At 36.3% G+C, this 19,685-nt stretch overlaps 1 protein-coding gene and 2 long non-coding RNA genes across 4 annotated transcripts; all 3 read left to right on the top strand.

Moving 5' to 3' along the window:
- The first annotated feature begins 2,694 nt into the window (after positions 1-2,694).
- On the top strand, positions 2,695-15,731 carry LOC107095875 (sex comb on midleg-like protein 4). 2 transcript variants are annotated; one of them, XM_015392238.1, is made up of 6 exons: positions 2,695-2,851; positions 3,499-3,701; positions 6,679-6,808; positions 12,356-12,565; positions 13,679-13,824; positions 14,727-15,731. In XM_015392238.1, exons 1-6 carry the CDS (start codon positions 2,845-2,847, stop codon positions 14,850-14,852), a joined length of 822 nt encoding a protein of 273 aa, XP_015247724.1. In that variant the 5' UTR covers positions 2,695-2,844; the 3' UTR covers positions 14,853-15,731. The 2 variants fall into 2 exon arrangements, with proteins under 2 accessions (XP_015247724.1, XP_015247723.1); XM_015392237.1 differs by having other exon boundaries at positions 12,353-12,565; positions 14,727-15,730.
- A 1,868-nt stretch (positions 15,732-17,599) lies between these two features.
- LOC107095878 lies at positions 17,600-18,034 on the top strand. Its single transcript, XR_001481764.1, has 2 exons — positions 17,600-17,817; positions 17,928-18,034. It is a non-coding gene; the product is annotated as an uncharacterized LOC107095878 (long non-coding RNA).
- Positions 18,035-18,319: 285 nt separating this feature from the next.
- LOC107095877 lies at positions 18,320-18,753 on the top strand. The gene is made up of 2 exons (XR_001481763.1): positions 18,320-18,536; positions 18,647-18,753. It is a non-coding gene; the product is annotated as an uncharacterized LOC107095877 (long non-coding RNA).
- Positions 18,754-19,685: the final 932 nt, after the last annotated feature.

The following is a 19,685-nucleotide window of genomic DNA, read 5'->3' as shown; positions in this document are numbered from 1 at the left end:
AATAAAAGAAGCTAGAAAGCAAATTAAAAATGTTTAACACTTGAATGTGCATCAGTATTGACCATAATCACTTTGTAAAACTTACCAGGGAAAAGAAACTTCGATACAGATGCGATTCAGATTTTATGAATGTCCCCCAAAATTATGCCCTCTATGTATTCACATTGCGTTTTCTCTACACTTATTATTTCCATTTGAAGAGAGGCTTGTCTTGATCTAAGTCACATTCCTGTTTATGGGTTTATTTATTGACACCTTCTTGAATTAGTTTCAAATAGGGACCAAATTCACCCCCCATTGCTATCGCAACACCACCAATTTGGGTGCTGAAAATAAACATGAGTTAATTTGATTAATAAAAGTGTGAATTTAAGAGCTGGAATGAAGACACATATTATATGCTTGTATTTTAAGTTTTAAGTCAATATAATTTTTTTCTAATTTCTTTCTCTGAAGGTATTTAATCCTTTGAACCATTTGCATGCACCGTTTCCACTTCCTGCATATACGTGGTGAAAGATACAAATCTCCCTTTTCCCTGCAGCTAGTGATTAGGTTATGCTAATCATTGTTGCTGGATTACTTTGGCTGTGACACCAGCAGCTTCAAACATCTCCACTAACTCTCCACTTTATAAAAACAAACAAATATCCCTTAATTGCATAAATAGAAGATGAGCAAAGGGGTTTACCAATCTCTTAATTGCTCAATTTTCCATAAACAAATTAGTCTTTGGTTCTCTAATGCATCTTAGGTTGCAGCTCTAGGTTGCAGCTCAGAGGTGCACATTTTTTCTCTCATAAACATTGTTGTTGCTTGTTGTTAATGAGAAAGCCCCCTCATATTTGCCCATTTTTTAACGAAGGGATGATTATCTGCTCTCTAGCAGTCTACCTCCATGTATAATGTGATGTGCGAGAATGGGGCATCACTGATTGAGGAGGAACGTCAGGATTTATCTCGGTGTGTAATTACCATCCTGATTAATGGGCGCCCCTCGCTGAGAGCGCATACCCCCACAGGCCTCCTATGGTTGCAGTCGGCGGAGAATCAGCATGCAGACTGTTTTACTTCAAAGCAAGTCATTAGCTTGATTCTTTATAGCTCATATTTTATTGTCACCAATATCATTTAACTAAGCTGTCACATTTGGTGGTACAAACGCTAAGGTGCTGTAGTGTCTATTTTATGAACGATGCCCTGACCCCCTGATCCACACCTACACCTCTCTCAGTGCACTACTCTCACCAATTACAAACATACATATTGGCCTAAATCACTTTAAGCATGTGAAAAAAAACAAACAAAAAAACTTAACGCCTTTAAGAATTTTAAAAATATACATTGAGTTGATCTATAGATTGAATTTGATAGGTATGCAGATATTTTCAAAAACCTTGCTCTGTGTTTAAAGAAGCTCTTTTTGGCACTATAACCTTGCTATGATACAGTCCTTCAGCAAAAACAAACATTTTGGCTAAAACTTATTTTTTTTAAATAACCATAGTGTCCTTTGTTTTCACTTCTTTACTATCCACGTATTTTAGCAACCAGAAATATTTCCATACTTCTAAACTGATCCTACTTTAAAGGATAGTAAATCAGCATAGTCCTGTTTTATCCAGCTGAAGAGCAGTGCGCAGCAACAGGTGGGGAGTTAGCCATGCATTTCTTTATGTTCCACACAGCTGAGGTATAGAGCATACTGCATGAAAGACATGGGCTTAAAAAAACATTACTTTATGCAAGTAAACACCAGTAACAGATAGTGTTGAATTGCATAAAGTCTAGAGTAGAAAAGTGCAATCGATCAATTATTTAAGGTTCTTAACTAGAGATAATCAGATGCAGACTGGATTCAATAAAATAAGAATCAATAAGGGTTGGAGCCTCCCTTCACTCTCTTTGCATGCAAATAAGTGAGTTTTTTTTTCCAAAGAAACAAATACTCAATCAACATGGGGTGAACCATATAAAAAAATGTCACATTCTGTGTAACCTATTTAAAGACAAATCTCTTTGATGCTGGCAGAAGATGCTCCTGTATGTAAATGAATGTAAATGAAAAGTCTGCCATTTGCAACATGTGAAACTAAATGATAATTGTGGCGTCTTTTTGTTTTCTCTGTAGGGAACAACATGACCTTGCCTTAAGTGTTGTTTTCTTCCATTTTTATTCTGCAATTCTTTCTTTCCCTTCGTATTTGAGTCTGTTAATCAAAAGAAGAGAAAGACGTGCTACAGAAGTATAATTCTTATATTCACAAGCAGAGATCTTTACAGAAAAACAGTAGCTTGAAAATATTAGTTGTTTAGATTTCTAAAATTTTTCTCTAGAAAATGATTTTATCACAGAAAAAGCTGAGATTACAGTTTCTAATCCAACCGTTTTTGTTGCTCAAACAATGCATGGATTGAATCCTGTGTTATTGTTTTTTTTGTGTGAACATAACAAACACCCCGAGCTGCAACAACTGTAATTACATTACATCCAAACACACACACACACACACACACCCATCACTCTGAACTCAGCACGTCTGTCGACTGCCATGGGATGTTAGAGGCGTGTTGCTATGGCTACTGAGAGGGGACACACAGGAAAGAGGGGGTTAGAGTAGAAGCAGAAAAAAGAAGGGAGGCTGGTTGGGATAGAGAGGGCGGGGACGGGGGGAGTAGTTTGAGACTGAGAAAAATAGAGAGAAGGACTCGTGGAGATGCCGGCATCTAGACAGCAGAGAGAGAGCGAGGAGCTGGGAACAAGCCAAGCCGCCAGGGGAGTATCCGGAAATCTGCTGGTGGGAAGTGTCACTCAGAGTCAGGAATTACTAGAAAGCTGTGTGTATGTTAGGTAAGGCACAGGGTCAATCAGGGTCAGCTTAAAGCTTTTGTTTTAACTGTGTAACTTTGAGAAAAGGGGGGGGGAAATAGTGAAAAACCCTAATTTTAAATGTCTTTTTCTTTTCCTGCCTGTCTGTTTATTTAATAACAGATCAGTGGAGGCACGCTCTATACTGAGAGAATATGTCAAGTAACTGATCAGGTTTCATAAATTCAGCCGAGGTGCAGCGATCGAACAGCAGCAATTGAAATAATTGGCATTGAGACAAATATTTAAAGCTAGTGACAGCACACTTCATTGATTGGTAAATGGTGTGGGTGTTGCGGGTGTACGTGCTTCACTTTTATTTCCTGTGTTTGTGTAAGAGACTTGTGTTTGTGTGCATGTGGGGCTTTGTCTGTCTCTTGCAGAGGAGTAATGATATTTATTGCAATCTTTGCAGCTGGAGAGGGGGGAGGGGTGTGGTTGAGTACAAAGCTTTATGTGGCTTTGTTTCTACTATTTCCTATCATTTCTCTTTGCCTGCTTATGAAAGTATGTGATTTGTGTGCATGGGGGTGTTGGAGTTGCAATCTGAGTTTCAGTCTAGGTGCATCCGAGAGGGTTTTCACTTTGTACTTTCAGTTTGTGTTGAGGAACGTCTTGCTCATTCTCAGGTCGGATGACTGCGCTGTCTGCTGGCTCAGAGATGCAAACATCAATTCTGGAAACCCAGTTCATAGTGGGCCCCCAGGCCAAAGTAACTGGCAGAAAGAGAGGACGGCCCCCCATCCGGAAGCTGGAATTCCAGAGCCACTATGTGGATTCTTTGTCACCCCTGAAGGTCCCTAAGAAGAGAGGAAGAAAACCGGGCTTTAAGGTCATTTAACTTTTCTATTTCAACTACAGCTATTGAAATTAACATTATTCTCTTTTTAAGAGTTGCCAGTCATTTCTTAAGCTATGTAGTGAAAATACCTCAGTAGTTACCAGTATCTCTACTCAGGATGTAAAATCTGTGTTTTTGCCGTGCTTAGAGGCCTCAGCTCTCAGAAGCTTCATTAAGAAATTCAGAAAATTGAAGCAAGCTATGATCTTTTTTAGGTTCAAAAACTTAAAATCCATTTAATATTAATCTAGAAATCTTGATCTTAAATCTATAATGAAAGAAATTAAAAATTCTGATTTATAGTTACAAAATTCAACTAATTCACTTTAATCAAGATGCACTGATTAAAAAGAGATATATGCACTGGAAAAAAATGATCTTAAATTAAGTGTATTTACTCGTAATTTGAGCAGGTAAATTAGTTAATTTGCAAATGGAATTAGTATATTTACTCTGAAAATAAGAAAATTAAATAATATGCTCTTGAAATAAGACAATGTAATTGTGTTTTCTTATTTTAAGTGTAAATTGTCTTGTTCCATTGGCAAAATGTCTGTTTTACCTCTTTATTCCAAGAACAAATGTAATTATGCAAGGAAAAAAATGACTAAAAACAAGTCATTTTTTTCCTCCAGTGTTCTAAAAAAGTATGAAATGCTGTGGTCATTTTATGTCCATTGACAGCTGTCGGTCAGCAATGTGGAAAATGATGGAAAGTCGCAAAATGTCCTTGCTGGCTGTTCATGCAGGGCGATATGCAGGCATGGAGAATTAATGGAAAAGTTATTTCAGGAGTTAGTTTAGGAACATTTTAGTCAAAATACATTTTCTCCGTTAAGTAGAATTCAAATTTAAAATTCTGAATGGTCCTGTTGATGAGTTTGGTGTAGCAAGTAAGTTATTTCCGGTTGTTGAATCTGGATTAGAACCGAAGCAGAATCCTTCTAATGTTGAGAAATGTTCAATTTGAATGCCTATTTTTTTGGCAGAAAATGAAAAAAATTTTAAGCTTAAGGTAAAATTAGGAACAAATAAGGGATCCTTAGCATAGAAGGCGAAAACAAGAGTGGCTAAAGCTAATATTCTTCTGCCCAAGTAACCTGTAGCTATGAAACATGAAGTAGCGCAAAAGCAAAGAAAAAAAAAGACGAGGAGGCCCCTCACCACAGAGAACATCCTCTCTCTTTTAAAGGTGAAATAATCCCATAAAGAAAATGGTTTGCGATCACAGCACAGCCATGATGTCAGGCCATTGAGACGTACTTTTAAACACAAACCAATTAATGAACCATGAGAACCAGATTAATCAAACATAATTTCTTTTTTAATCCATTTTCCATTTAAAATCCAAAATTTAAAATGTTATAATTTCTGTTTCTTAAACAGAAAGTATGAAAAAACAACACCTTTTTTGTTTTATGTTGTCAAATTCATAAATAAAACGCTAAACAGTCACTTAACTCTTGTGTAACATAAGTGATAAGCCTGTGTGTAAATATAGGAAAAGATCAGAGGATGTTTTTTTGACTACAGATAGCATTACTGTTGGGATATATGCAAACAAATCAACGTTGTGTGCACAGATGCAAGGGGATTTCTGTGGTTCATTTGAACAATAAAAAGAGCTATTTTCTTTGTTGATTAAAAGTAAAATTAAATAATCTAAAGATTATTAGTTACAACTGATGTTGATTGATATATTTTTCTACCACTTAAAAATGTACTTGTTTATGCAAGTTGAACAACTAATCCAACATTTCCTTTAAATATAGTTGTGCGAAATAATGCTCACAAACCTCAGACTTAAAAAATGTATAAAACAATGTATAAAACTGCAGTGCTACTGTGGTTGGAAATTGTTATCTCCTATTAATTCCCTTTTACAGCTATTGATTGAGTGCTTATTCTACATTTCCTTATAAAAGCATGCATTTAGGCCTCAGAGCTGCCAGGATATAAGGTGTCTAAGTACATTTTTGGCTAGAAAACCTCAATTAAATATGAGAAAAGATTTTATTGACTGATTGGTTGCTAGATTTACTCACACCATGCCTCATCTCCATGTTAAAATGAAACCTCCTGTGAGCCACCATGGGATTTTTTTTAAATTAAAAGTCAATTTGTTATAATGGATCCTCTTCAATCACGTGTTTTACAACAATAAAGAGGTCATTGCATGGCTCCATCTCTCTTTTTTGTTTTGATTTAGACAGAACACATGTTTATATTTATATCTACAAAATAAACAGAACACAATCTTTTGAAAATATGTTATTTAGTTGTAAAGCAAAATATATGTGTAATGTTCCTGCAGGCAATCACTCACCCGTGACATGCAGACACATGAGGTGTGCCTTTAAAAAATATTGTTCTTAACCTCTGGGACTTTAATGTCTCAGTTGTATGGAAATTGCAACTGACCAAATCATGTAAGCAAGATACAGGGAAAGAAATGGTTGCAATGGTTATTGCAATGGTTATTCGACTGTTGCAATGGTTATTCGACTGTTAGCTTTTTTTTAAGGCCTACATCAAGAATGCTTGATATATGTTAAATGTAATTTTTAAGGATTAATATAAATTATATTGAGCATGTGAATTGCTCAATCAGAGTGCACAGAAACATGAAGAGCAGGAGGATTTATTTATAGTTATGGAGCTGATATAATGACCCATGAAGTGCAGAATGTAGTATTAAAATTTAAAACCGATGTTTCATCTTTAGAAGTTAGTTTAGAGGCGTTTTTTGGGTGTTTGCATATAGATATTGATTTAGATTGTCCTCCCTCAATCACATAGGACTGGATAAGCATGTGCATAGCACTGCATGTTCTATAAGGGAGGAAACATAGAATAATTCCCATTCATTCAGTCCACTTTAGTTTCTTTTTAAGAAAACTACTGACTCGATTAAAATGCAGTGTTGATTTGCAAATGCGTATGTGTTTGTGTGCGTGTACCTTTGCAGCTGAAGCCCAGGATGGTGATGTCCCCGCTCGCCAACTCTCCTCCCAACAGCACACCAGAACCTGAGATGGGTTCTATCCCACAAGATGCTGCTATCGTACCCCACTCCGCCACACCACAGGTCCTAACAGGTATAAAGACATTTATACACAAGATATTAACGTCGGGTTTCATATTATATTTCTTCAATTCATCACACACATGCAGCTCTAGTTCCTCTATTCTGTGTATTTCTATGATTCTTCTTTTACATTCCCTACTCTCCTTTACTGATAGAAAAGCTTAACGAGGTAAGACAGCTTTTATTGTCCTAATGTTGAAATTTCGTTTAGTACAGCTTTTCAGTAAATTAATCATTTCCATTCCATAAAGTGCAGCAATGATCAAATGTAAACAGTGTGGGAGAAAAAAAATGGTGCAAAAAACCCCGCATTGATACAGTATGAAAGTCAGATCATTAATATATATTCATCCAAGTAACATATCCATCTTAAAACATAATCAGTCTGCTTTGATCTCTAAAGTTATTAGTGCCTGGTCGTCTGTTTATTTTGCAGTAAATACATCCATGTTAGTTCTGTCATACTTTGATGAAAAGAAAATACTCCAAATACATTACAACTTCTAGACTTCAAGTCCTTTAAGTTGCTTTTGTTGACTCAGAAATTTGTCTTTCAATTATTACTCAAAAATAGGAAATGCTAATTTCAGAAATCCATCAGTTTTTTTTTTTTTTGTTCTTCACCCTGAATAAATGTCCTTAAAAAATGAATATTGACTTGGGTGTATTTGACATTAGAGCACCAGTCTCATGCTTGAGGAGTAGTGTTAGACTCTTTGTTCTTGTAAATCATAAAAAGTGTTTGATGTCAGGGTGTAGACATACAGAGAAAAGCACACATGTGCACATAGACTCATGCATGAATCAGAGAGCTCCCTGTGGTGTCACCCAGATATATATGTAAATTATTCCTCTGGTGAAACAGAGAAGAATTTTTTTTTTTATATTTTATGCAGTACATTTAAGAAAACATATAATCGTTTATTTTTTCAGTTCTGTTGTAAAAAAATGATTTTGAAATTTTACTGTTTTTACAAAAATAATGTCAATTAACAGTAAAACATGCTCATTCTGCATGTTTGTACAGTGTGTTTGTGCATGTGTGTCAGTACATAATCCTCCATATTCATTCTCATAGATCTTATCTCATAATTGATTTTTCTGAATACAATAAAATGCGTTTGACTTTTGCCTGAGCACGCTCTAGGGGTAATCCAGAAGCTTCTCTGTGGAGTGTTTCCTCATCATATAAATCTGGCAAATCCATAACTGTCTTGCTCAGGCAAAACCAGAAGGCATCTGCATTATCGACAGGGTAAAATTGCTTGACACAAAGGAAAGAAATACAGAGGAATTACTGTCTGCCTGTCTTCCATTTTGCATCCACATGATGAACAGCCTGTGATAGCTGTTCTGAAAATGAGCTCCTTTTTTCTATACTTGCAATTTAAATGGTTTATATGTAAAGTATATATTAAAGAAAGAAAAAAAAACATCGGTCTGCTATTGTAAAAAAGTAAAGTAAGATAATCATGCTTAAGACAGAGAGTAATGTTTCTGCAGATAGTAAAGCAATATTCTAAAATGTTTGCTGTTAAACAAAGAAATACACTGCAGAGTACAATTGGTAGATTTAATCTGAGGGAGAAAAAATCCCTTTAAGAAATAAGTATTACAATTTATTTTTTTTCCACAAACAATTCACACAAAATACATACAACTAAAGTGTTTTTTGTGTTCACTTCTCACTTCTAAGCTCTAGAAAATGTTAATGTTTAACTAATTTGAAAGGATCATTTACCTAATAATGGTAGGAAAATTCGCTTTGTCACATTGCTCTAAGCAGGAGCCTCACTTTTGGACATAAATCATTTTTTAAATCTCACATTTGATTAAAATGAGTATGGGGACATTGAGAGACATCCACCATTAATTCTAATACAGAGGCAGAAAGAACCACTGAAATCCAGCTTCTCTTACAAAGCCAACATGAAACTGACATTAAAGTTCATGATCAAAAAAAATAATGCAGGGGCTTAGTCTTGCACAATTGCCTCACAAATGTCTGTGCTTCACTCAGGTTCGAATTTCTGATTAAATAACTTAGTTTTAGTCTCGGAAAGTCTCAGAAGCTAGCTAGTTGATGGATTGGTAAAGTACTGCCAGCAGATGGCGATAGTAGATTACACCCTGTCCAAAAATCTTTTTCAGGCTAAAAAAGAACTAAGGTAACGCTACGAGGATGACACCTGGCATATTTTACTTTATTTTAACATGAACATATGTTTATTTTGTGTGTTTGTATGTGGCCATGTCTTTGTTATCTGGTGGGGACAATTTTCCAGAAATATGCTACATTTTGGGGAGTTATAGGTACTTGTAGGGACTAACCGCTGGTCCCCAAAAAAGTAATTTTTTTGGGGGTGGGGGTAAGCTTTAGAACCAAGGGGCCGGATTTATCAAGATCCAATTTTGCGTGCAGTAATTTGCGCTCACAAACTGGAATTTTGTGCGAGGGGCTGAACCATGGTTTTTCGGGTGATTTAACAAGAGCGATTGCGTAACTGGTGGTAGGTGCAAAACTGTTGGAGACGCCCTATTTAAATGATGGTTTTGCGCGTTTTGTGGTTTGCGGCAAAGTAGTTTGTAAACTTTGGCAACCTTTATCCTAAGGTGGTATGTGGCTGAATTTCTACTTCACCGCAGTAAAAAAAAAAAACAACAGGTGTTTTGTATCGGCCTGTAGAAAAATGCACATACCAAATGGCTCACAAGAAGTGACTGTGGATAAGATGACTGCGCGCTGCATCCCCGCAGCATTGGCATGTTGCTCCACAGGCGCAAGGCGGGAGGTCGGGGTTCTCTCCTTTGCGAGTGCTAAATTAATATATTTACATGTTCTCCTCCCACAAGACGCACTTTTGCGTGTAAACGCCCAATATTGAATATTCATTGCAGAAAAAGTACTAAATGGATAAGAGGCGCTATTTAGCACGTTTTAAAGACAAATCCTTTTAGCACGCTGTTGATAGATCAGTTTGTACATTTTTTAGCGTGCGCAGTGAAATAGCTCACGTTTTTATACACGCAAACCTTTGATAGATCCGGCCCAAGGTGTGTGAACTGAGTTTAGGTTAAGTATGTGTTGGTAATGGTTAGGGTTAGGGCAAGGGTCACGGTTGGGCCATAGAAATTAGTAAAAAATGAATGGAAGTCAATGGAAGGTCCCCACAAGGATAACATGAGACAATGTGTGTGTGTGTGTTTTTATTACATGCTTGGGACCATTTTCCATAAATCTTAGCACATCATGTGGACCATCAGTCCTATATTTGGGACCTGTGTCTGGTCCCCATGGCTACAAATGCTGTTTTAGGTTTAGGATTAAGGTGGGAATTAAGTTTAGGTTAGGATTAGGGTTAGATATGAACCTTTATTGGTCAGAGTTACGATGATGGGAAGGGTTAGGCTGTAGAAATGGGTTAGAAATGAATGGAAGTCAATTGAAGGTCCCCACAAGGATAGATGAATTATAAATGTTGAAAGGGCGATATTATTGCCATAAATTTTAATACAGTGTATAGTAGAAATTTTACACATTCAGTAATAAAATGTCACAGGGGATGGTATGGGGCTTGCGGCTCTGTGGAGCTTTTTGAAAAATTTATGAAAATCTATTTTTTTGTTGTTGTTGTTTTAATGTGGTGTGCAGGAGGTTAAACAAAAATGTATTGTGTTTTCTAATGCTGTTATCATTTGTATAATAAATAATTTTAAACAATAATTTGCGTTTAGCCATAGATATCAGTGGTTATAACTTGCAACCAGCGTGGCACGGTGCCAGGCAAATAAAGGTGTGTCTCGGACCATGGATCCCAAAGGGGAAAAAAGGAAGAATTTAAAGGATGGAGCAAATCATTTGCTTCCACTATCAATGCGGAACGATTGCCTGTATTTTTGCTGTGTAATGAGAGGTTGTCAAAAAATAAAAAGAAAAATTTGGAAAGGCATTTCCAGGGAAGGCTGCTAAACATGCAGCCGACCACCAAGTTGGGAATGAGAGAAAAGGTGTGATTGCAGAACTTCTGGATAAATTAGAGGAGTGCAAAGATAGATTTAAGAAGGGATTGCATCTCCAATATTGCTGCTAGTTTTGTTGCAAGGATGGAAAAACCGTCCACAGATCAAACAGTTAGCGCTCTGATGCAGGGATGGGAACTTTCTTCTATTTTTTTCCCCAAATCCTAAAAATATAAATCACAGCAAGGAACGCTGGTGATGGAGGGTGTTGAATTTCAGGGTTAGAGAGCTCTGCTCTGATGGATGTCAGTTCCTGCTTGGTTACTCATGACTCAATCAACTCCTCCCAACAGAAACACGTCCACCATAGAAAGATTCCTTTATCGTGTTTCTGTAATTTCATCAATGCTGCAAAACCTTAACCGCACAGTGAAAGGCGGTGAAGCAGTGTGCGCTGAGAGCATTCACTGCTCCTCCATCACCTCATGCTACTATGTGACATTTGCTCCAGGAAAAACATTTAATCGTGGATGCTTATTGTATATTTAAGCCCACATAGTCCTTTTCTATAGTGGGATAATAGACTTAGAGCCTGTGTTGCCAACTTGAGTATTGACTATAGTGGTGTTCCCAGTAGCTTCATCATTACTTTATCTTTGTCACATTACCTTAGGCAACAGAGGCAATATTTCTGGTTGTCTTAAATGTTTTAGATTTGAGACATTTAAGGACATTCATCTTATATTCACCGGCTGTGTAATTATTATTCGTATTTATTGATGTGAACTGCCCTTAACGGTTGCTATTTTTAAAATTTTGTTCTGCTTTTGGCAAATTAAATGGAATCCTGATTTTGATTCTAATCATTGTGTGAAAGGGGCTCAATGGATTTATATTTGATCTAAGGGGAAAAAGAGAAGAGAAAATGGTTGGAATTTCTGTTTTTCCACATTTGTTCTCATCAATCTTCAGGTCAGGAATTGATTGGCAACATCAGCCAATTTATGTCCACATCTCAGACAGAATAACAAAACAGTTTATGCAAATAAATTAAGCATAAGCAAGTGTCAACCATGTCTGCCAACACCAATAACAAAAAAGTCCTATTTTATGTCTTAGGGGTTATTTACATGAAAAAAGTTAATACACAGTAATATTTGAGAATTAAGTTTGTACTTAAGGTCAATACCTTAATCTTGAATTTTGGTCTTTGATGTTTATGTCATAGGCTGACCAAATTCCCAATGTTATCTATTCACATTGGGGTTTGACCATTTAAAACTAATATCCAACTGACTCGTAACCATAGCAGCAGAAATGAGCAACAGAGCTTGGCTTACATAAATAAACGAATCATCAGCTGACTTTTCCAATAAAACTATTCTAACTCTCAACTAAGGAGTTACACCTATTTTATTAATATGGATTCATTTGAAAACTGTATTGTCAAAAAAGAGGAAGTAAAGTTGAAAGTACATTTTATGTGCTCATAGACAGACAATTACATGCTAAAAAAACAAGATTAAATGATTAATCTAAATACATAATATATAGATATAAATGATTATGCCAATCTCTGTTTTCCTTCTCTCAGCAGACACACCCTTGCCTGATGATTTCATGTGTCACCCGCCTGCAGACTCCAAGCGCTACACCGTAGATCCCACTGACTCTGCATTCAACATTATGGCCTCCCAGTACCAAACCAGGCCTTCTTATGTCTATCGTAGCAACAGCTGCTCCACTCCGATAGGTTTGTGCAGACAGCTTTCCAGCCCAGCGAGTTTCCAGGATGGAAATAGAAATGGTGAGGCAGTTAAAGCTGTTAGTGCGTTTTTAGTCAAGCAGAAACACATTCAAAGTAATATTACACCAATGCTTTTAGACTACTGTTATAAAAGCCTAAAAATAATTATGTTCCACCCATTAATTCAGCTGTTAAGATGTTATACACCATGAAACAGCAGTAAAAACGCTCTAGATAACCCCAACAAATTGAAAAGCATTTATAATTCACTTCCTGACATAGTCTCATTGTTAAATGGGTTAAATTGGTAACTTTACTCCTATTTTGACTTCTATGGCAGTGTTGCTCTAAGCCTTTAAACATTGTTTTTTTTATTTCAAAAACAAATGCACAACAGAACCAACTCCAAATTGTACATGTGAAACTGCCTTTGTTTTTCTTTATTCCCTTATTGAAACTATGCCCCTTTCACTTCTGTCTGGCTCTTGAAAATGTACTAAATCAAGGTATATAACATCCTCTCCTTTAATTTCCTTCCTGACTCCTGCATGTCTGTCATTTGCACTCAAAGTAGTTTACTTGAATTTATTTTTTTTTTTTTACATTCTAGATTTTCATATTGATATTACAGATAATTTAAAAGGAATACCACATTGTTTTAAATTGGACATATTGTCATGGTAAAATAGAAGTGGATTGTATTTTTATTGGGGGATTTTAGTTGGTAGATAAAAGATACTAGATCTCTGTCATATAAAATAAGTGAGATCCAAAGTTAAAATGACAAGGCTTAAATAAAAAAACAACAATAATATAATCGGGAACTCTTATATTCAAACAATATAACTGACTCATTGAGGGAAACATGACAATCCTGTAACCACAAAGACTGAAAAGGACAGTGTTTGTAGTTGCTCTTTGTGTAATTCTGGTATAAAAATAAAAAAAGAAGACAAAAATGCTTTTAGAAAAATAAATTATCACTGGGTTTTATGTAACATTCCTTGTTCATTTTGTTCAACTGGGTGAGAATAGATTATTGTGACTTATTTTAAGATCGCAGAATAGATATTCTACTTATTTGAATCCCAATTCTTACCAAGCAGAACCAGTTTCACATTGGTTTAAACGGTTAAAACCCCATCCTTTTCCCTATTGTTGCGTGTTTCACAGCCCTCAGTCCTTTGCCAGACACCGGAGAGGGCAAGCGTCTGGCTGGGAAGGACCCGTCTAACTGGGGTGTGGAGGACGTAGTGTGGTTCATCAAAGAAGCTGACCCTCAAGCTCTGGCACCCCACGCTGAGACTTTCCGGAAACATGTCAGTGTTTATTTTCAAATTTCCCGGTTTAGTGTTGTGCTTTTTTGGAGGAGGCAACTCTAGGGGTATGCCTATAATCATTACTCATAAAAACTGTTGATGTGACCTTCTGTTAGACAGTTATAAACAGTTAATTTCTAAACGCCACTAATTAACCCTCCAAGCAATTGTAAGTTATCATAAATCCAGATTGACTGGTTCCAAGGCTGATCCATTTTATTAGCTAATCCTAGAATTACAAAGACCAAAATAGATATACCCTCTCATGATAACTTGAAACTCTTAAATGTCATAATCATTTTGGGAAACCTGACTTAATTAACATTAGTTACTTTTGCATCAGATGGTGTTTTTACACATTGTGAAATAATATTCACAAATAATCTTCCTCTGTGAACCTCCAGACTAATCATGTAACCTAAAGCATTTTTTGGTCACATATAAAAGTAAAGTGGCATTAATAACAAAAAAAAAAAACACTTTAAGTTAACACTTTTACTTGGATTTGAATACTGCCTTACTCAACAGGTAGATATTTAGTCTGTAACCACCTGTGTGTCAGACCTTCCTCTGCTTCATACAGGAAGGTCATTGGTGGTGAACTGTGTTCTACTTCTATTTCCTGTGAAAATAATGATCAACTTCTGTGTAAAACTGAAGACAATTGCAAATGTAACACCTTTTTAAGTTCATAAAATATTCTTGTTTTAAGATGGTAGGAAATAGCTTTTGTTTTAGATGTCCTTACAGCAAAACCTCACTCCAGAAATGAGGATTCGTTTCTTTGGTGTATTAAAGAAACATGTGTGTTTGGTATGTGTTATTTAAAAAAAAAATATATAAAATTATATTCAAGGTTCATTTTACAATCGATATTCATAAGGGGCTGTGTTGTGTTTCAGGAAATAGATGGAGACGCGCTGTTGTTGCTAAAAAGTGAGATGATGATGAAGTACCTGGGACTGAAGCTGGGACCGGCGCTCAAACTCTGTTACCACATCGACAGGCTCAGACAGAGTCGCTTGTAGTTTCCTGTAAGAGAACTGAAGGCTCTGGCTGAAAAAAAACCCACACCTCAGTGTCCTGAAAACAAGGTGGAGTGGAGACTTTGGTGCTTTATCTGTGTCTGAACCAACTACTGTTAAAAGACTGGACATTTTTTATGTACTTACAGGGAGTATTTGCAACTTTGTTTACTTAAAATTGGAGTGGCTTTAAATTGTAAATAGTTTTGCTGCATGCAGACATCAACTAATGTGAATTATCTGGAGCATTAAACTACGCAGGTAACAATTGTGACCAGTTATTAGCTAAAGGTCTATATATGCAATTATTTCTTTCAAACTATACATGTTTGTAACAGTGAAAAACATATTTAAATTCTCACTTTTAAAAAACGATCTAATAGTGAGAAGCTGCTGGGATGTTATCTGGGTTCTGCTGTTAGAAAAATAAATAGTGGGGGAACATTTTAACACAGAGACTGCTTTATAACACAATAGCTTAGCTGTGTTTTTTTTCCAACAAAAGCTTCCTTTAAAAGGTTACTTTTGAAAATATTTCACTCATTAAACTTGGTGCTACCACAGTAACATACAGTGTTTTCTTAATATCTGGTTTTGCCTTTTACAAAGGAGGCCATTCTGTTTCCGCAATACCTCATTTTCGTGCCATTCTGATCATAAATGCCTCAACTAAAGGAGCAATTGATCATTACATTATAAAAGAAAAATTGGTATGTAGCATTAAGAATTTTCTAATGCAATGCTGTATGACAAACCTGATAAAGTTCATAATGTAATATCATCAACTTTTTTATTTTTTTTTTTTTTTGGAACTTATGACAAAGTTTTGATTAAACCTCTTTTTTAAAGCTTTTATACCAAACTGGTTATTTGTATTTATATATGGTGCAGAATGTTATGACCTCTTTATGTTTGTACTTCATACTTTGCCAATAAACCCTGCTTAATTGTCAAGCACATGTATTATTATCCAATTGGTTCCTGGGTTCCAAACTTAGGAAATGTCCTATTTTTGGGTTTTGGGACCTTTGATAGACTATTGCATGTGTTTTGGAGATAAGAGAAATCTCTGTAAAGATGCAACAGGGTGGCCATAAGGACCTGGCTTCCTTTCCAATAGTGTGTCCATCTATTAATTTTTCCAGCCATTTACCAGCATGACCTTTACTGCTTTTCTGGGGATGGCATCCAACACTTGTGCAGACTTCTTGCTCCTAATTGAGCACCGCACCAACCTAAGCGGAGCCTTAACCTTTACACAGGTGATCTGTGTTGGCCTCAGATGTATCACTAGTGGTATGTTCCTGCATCCAGAATGGAAATGCTGAAAATCTTAAAGACTATTTCCGGCACCATCAGAAGGATATATGTGCATCCTTATAACTTTTCCCAGCAGCAGATGAATGAACTACATCAAGAAGGGATTCTACAAAATTGCTGGTAACATAAATCAGGTTACACATCACAAAAGACACCTCAGAGCAGGTGGGCGACTTTTTCATTTTTAATAGACCACGAACACATCAAGATAAAAAGCACATGAATGGAACTTTGTTAACAAAAAACCCCAGTGTATAATTAGAAGTGAGTTATGGTTTGGCCTGTCAAATGCACACATTTATTATGTGCATTAAATGACCTAAATGCATATTATTGCTTCACACTATATATGATGCTAACTGCATCTTCAGCAACATATTTGATTCCAGAACATGTCCTTTAAAGCCTTTAAAGCAGGCATCCCCAACCTTGTTCCTCGAGGTTATAGAGGTTTCGTTGCTCCAGCACAGCTGATTTTAATTGAAAGCTGATTAACAGGATTTTGGTCTAATGCAATCATTTATTCATCCTGGCCCTTAAATTAAACAATTTAAGGGCCAAGTTCCTTACTGGTCTGAATCCTGGGGATAATGCCCCCCCCCATCAGACACATTACTTTTTTCTCTTTTAACACTTGAAAATTAAAGGATCAAATATGTGTCGATACGCCTACTAAGTCATTTGTACAAGTATTTTGTATTTATAATTGACAATTTATGCAATTATCACTTGAAAATGTTGTCTTATTTAATTTTGACCCTCTTTGGTCCAGTCATATTTATTCCGTACGAATATTGACCAGATGTGAAACAAAAAAGGTGATAAATCATACATCTGCTGCTCGACAAAGTTTCTATGCCAGTTGCCATCCATGATATACCTGGGGTTCGATGTCCATTCTCCGATATTTAGGTCACAGGCTTAAAGCATTATTCTACAGTCTATTCTACAGAAAGACTTGAAAACCCTGGCATTGTTTACACCTATGGCATGTTACAATATTAGCTCCCATTGTTAATTATTACGTTTGAAAAAAATGACAATTGACTCATTTTGTTACTTGGTTTAGTCATTGTTGTTCTATATAAAACCTCTGAGACACTTAATTAAACTTATGCAGTTATATATTAATATATTTTATATAATAATATATTTTTGTTATATATATATATATATATATATATATATATATATATATATATATATATAGCTATATATTGTAAAAAAAAATATTAGAGGCTGAATACAAATGCAAACAGAGTTTTAAAAAGTGGGGTTGCGTATGTTTTTCAATTTCGTGCTGTCTTAACATAATTTATAGATGTAGTCTTTATTTCCTATTTTGTTTTGAAGATTTTGGTAAAGCCAAATAAAAACAAATTGGAACTTTATTTTGAAAAGAAAAGCGCAGACACCTCCTATTTCCGGTGTCCTGGGTCTTACGCAAACACACGCTACAGTCTGGGAGGTCAACATGGGAGACATCTCAGAGAGGACCTTGCAGGTAGCCGTGGTTGTTTCCTTTGCTGTAGGCTTCCTTTCGGGCTGGCAGGCCAACAGAATGAGGAGGAAATTCCTGGACTGGAGGAAGAAGCGGCTTCAGGATAAACTGTCTGAAACGCAGAAGAAGTTGGATCTTGCTTGAATGGTAAGGCGACGTCAGAGTTCAGCTCAGGTCTTTCATCTGAAGGAATTTATAAATATGAACACAATTTGGATTTTTACACACTTAATTTGCTATCCTATCTCATTTGACAGGTTGGCTGTTGGTTCAGAGAAGCTGGTTCAACCTGTTTGTCCTTCTTCATGTTTGGTTTAACCACACCTGGCGAAGCAAGTCTGTTCTTGATACTCTCCAAGCTCCCCAAAACAAACCGTTGTTAAAAGAAATATCTGTTGTGGATATGTAAAATGTAAAAGTTGGACATTTCTCTTTGTATCAGTGGAAGTTTTTCACATATGAACAAATAAATTATTGTATTTTTCTTTTTTTNGTTGCGTATGTTTTTCAATTTCGTGCTGTCTTAACATAATTTATAGATGTAGTCTTTATTTCCTATTTTGTTTTGAAGATTTTGGTAAAGCCAAATAAAAACAAATTGGAACTTTATTTTGAAAAGAAAAGCGCAGACACCTCCTATTTCCGGTGTCCTGGGTCTTACGCAAACACACGCTACAGTCTGGGAGGTCAACATGGGAGACATCTCAGAGAGGACCTTGCAGGTAGCCGTGGTTGTTTCCTTTGCTGTAGGCTTCCTTTCGGGCTGGCAGGCCAACAGAATGAGGAGGAAATTCCTGGACTGGAGGAAGAAGCGGCTTCAGGATAAACTGTCTGAAACGCAGAAGAAGTTGGATCTTGCTTGAATGGTAAGGCGACGTCAGAGTTCAGCTCAGGTCTTTCATCTGAAGGAATTTATAAATATGAACACAATTTGGATTTTTACACACTTAATTTGCTATCCTATCTCATTTGACAGGTTGGCTGTTGGTTCAGAGAAGCTGGTTCAACCTGTTTGTCCTTCTTCATGTTTGGTTTAACCACACCTGGCGAAGCAAGTCTGTTCTTGATACTCTCCAAGCTCCCCAAAACAAACCGTTGTTAAAAGAAATATCTGTTGTGGATATGTAAAATGTAAAAGTTGGACATTTCTCTTTGTATCAGTGGAAGTTTTTCACATATGAACAAATAAATTATTGTATTTTTCTTTTTTTTATTGTAAAGGAGACATTTTGTGTCTAATACACATAGGATTTAACACGGCGGTGTGTGAATAACAAAGAGATCTCCTGATTTACCCTATTTAATGTTCAATGTGGCTAAATTTGGTTTTAAATATTACACAGCACAAACACTGAGTGTGACATCTGCTGGATAAAAAGGGTATTACAACAAATATGGCTGCACACAGAAATTCAAGGGGCAATTATAATTAGTGTTGCATCGATACCGATACCAGTATTGGGCAGGGCCCCGATCCAGCAGTAAAATGGTGGCATCGGTATCGGTGAGTACCAACAAATAGGGCACCGATACCATTTTGAGAGCCAAAAGTTTATTCAACTATTGTCACCCATTCCAGGTAGGCAATAAAAAGTTCTATTGGATTCACTTTTTATTAGTCCTTTTCCTGCTTCACAAAGGTAGGCAGCAGCTTGACAAAGCCATGATGGCAATTATTTTACATCCAAGTAGTATGAAGTTCTTCATACAAACACATCAATTTCAAACGGATGGTATCGGCCAATACTGCACATCCAGGTATCGGGGACAAAAATGGCATTGGCGCAAAACTAATTATAATCAGTATAAAAACTATAATAGCACATAACGGGCTAGATCAGGGTATACAGAATCTTATAGTATACAGAACATTTAAAGCAGTGGTGGCAAATGGGTCTGGAGGGCCGGATCCTCTACATCAGTGGTCCCCAACCTTTTTTGCACCACGGACCGCTATATGTAAGACAATATTTTCACGGACCGGCGGGGGGTTTAAATACGATCAAGTAAAATGA

Source organism: Cyprinodon variegatus, unplaced genomic scaffold (genome assembly GCF_000732505.1).
Source record: "Cyprinodon variegatus isolate N-32 unplaced genomic scaffold, C_variegatus-1.0 Scaffold581, whole genome shotgun sequence".
Classification (NCBI taxonomy): Eukaryota; Metazoa; Chordata; class Actinopteri; order Cyprinodontiformes; family Cyprinodontidae; genus Cyprinodon; species Cyprinodon variegatus.
Note: the sequence above shows the minus strand (reverse complement) of the source record. Positions and strands in the feature narration are given on the sequence as shown.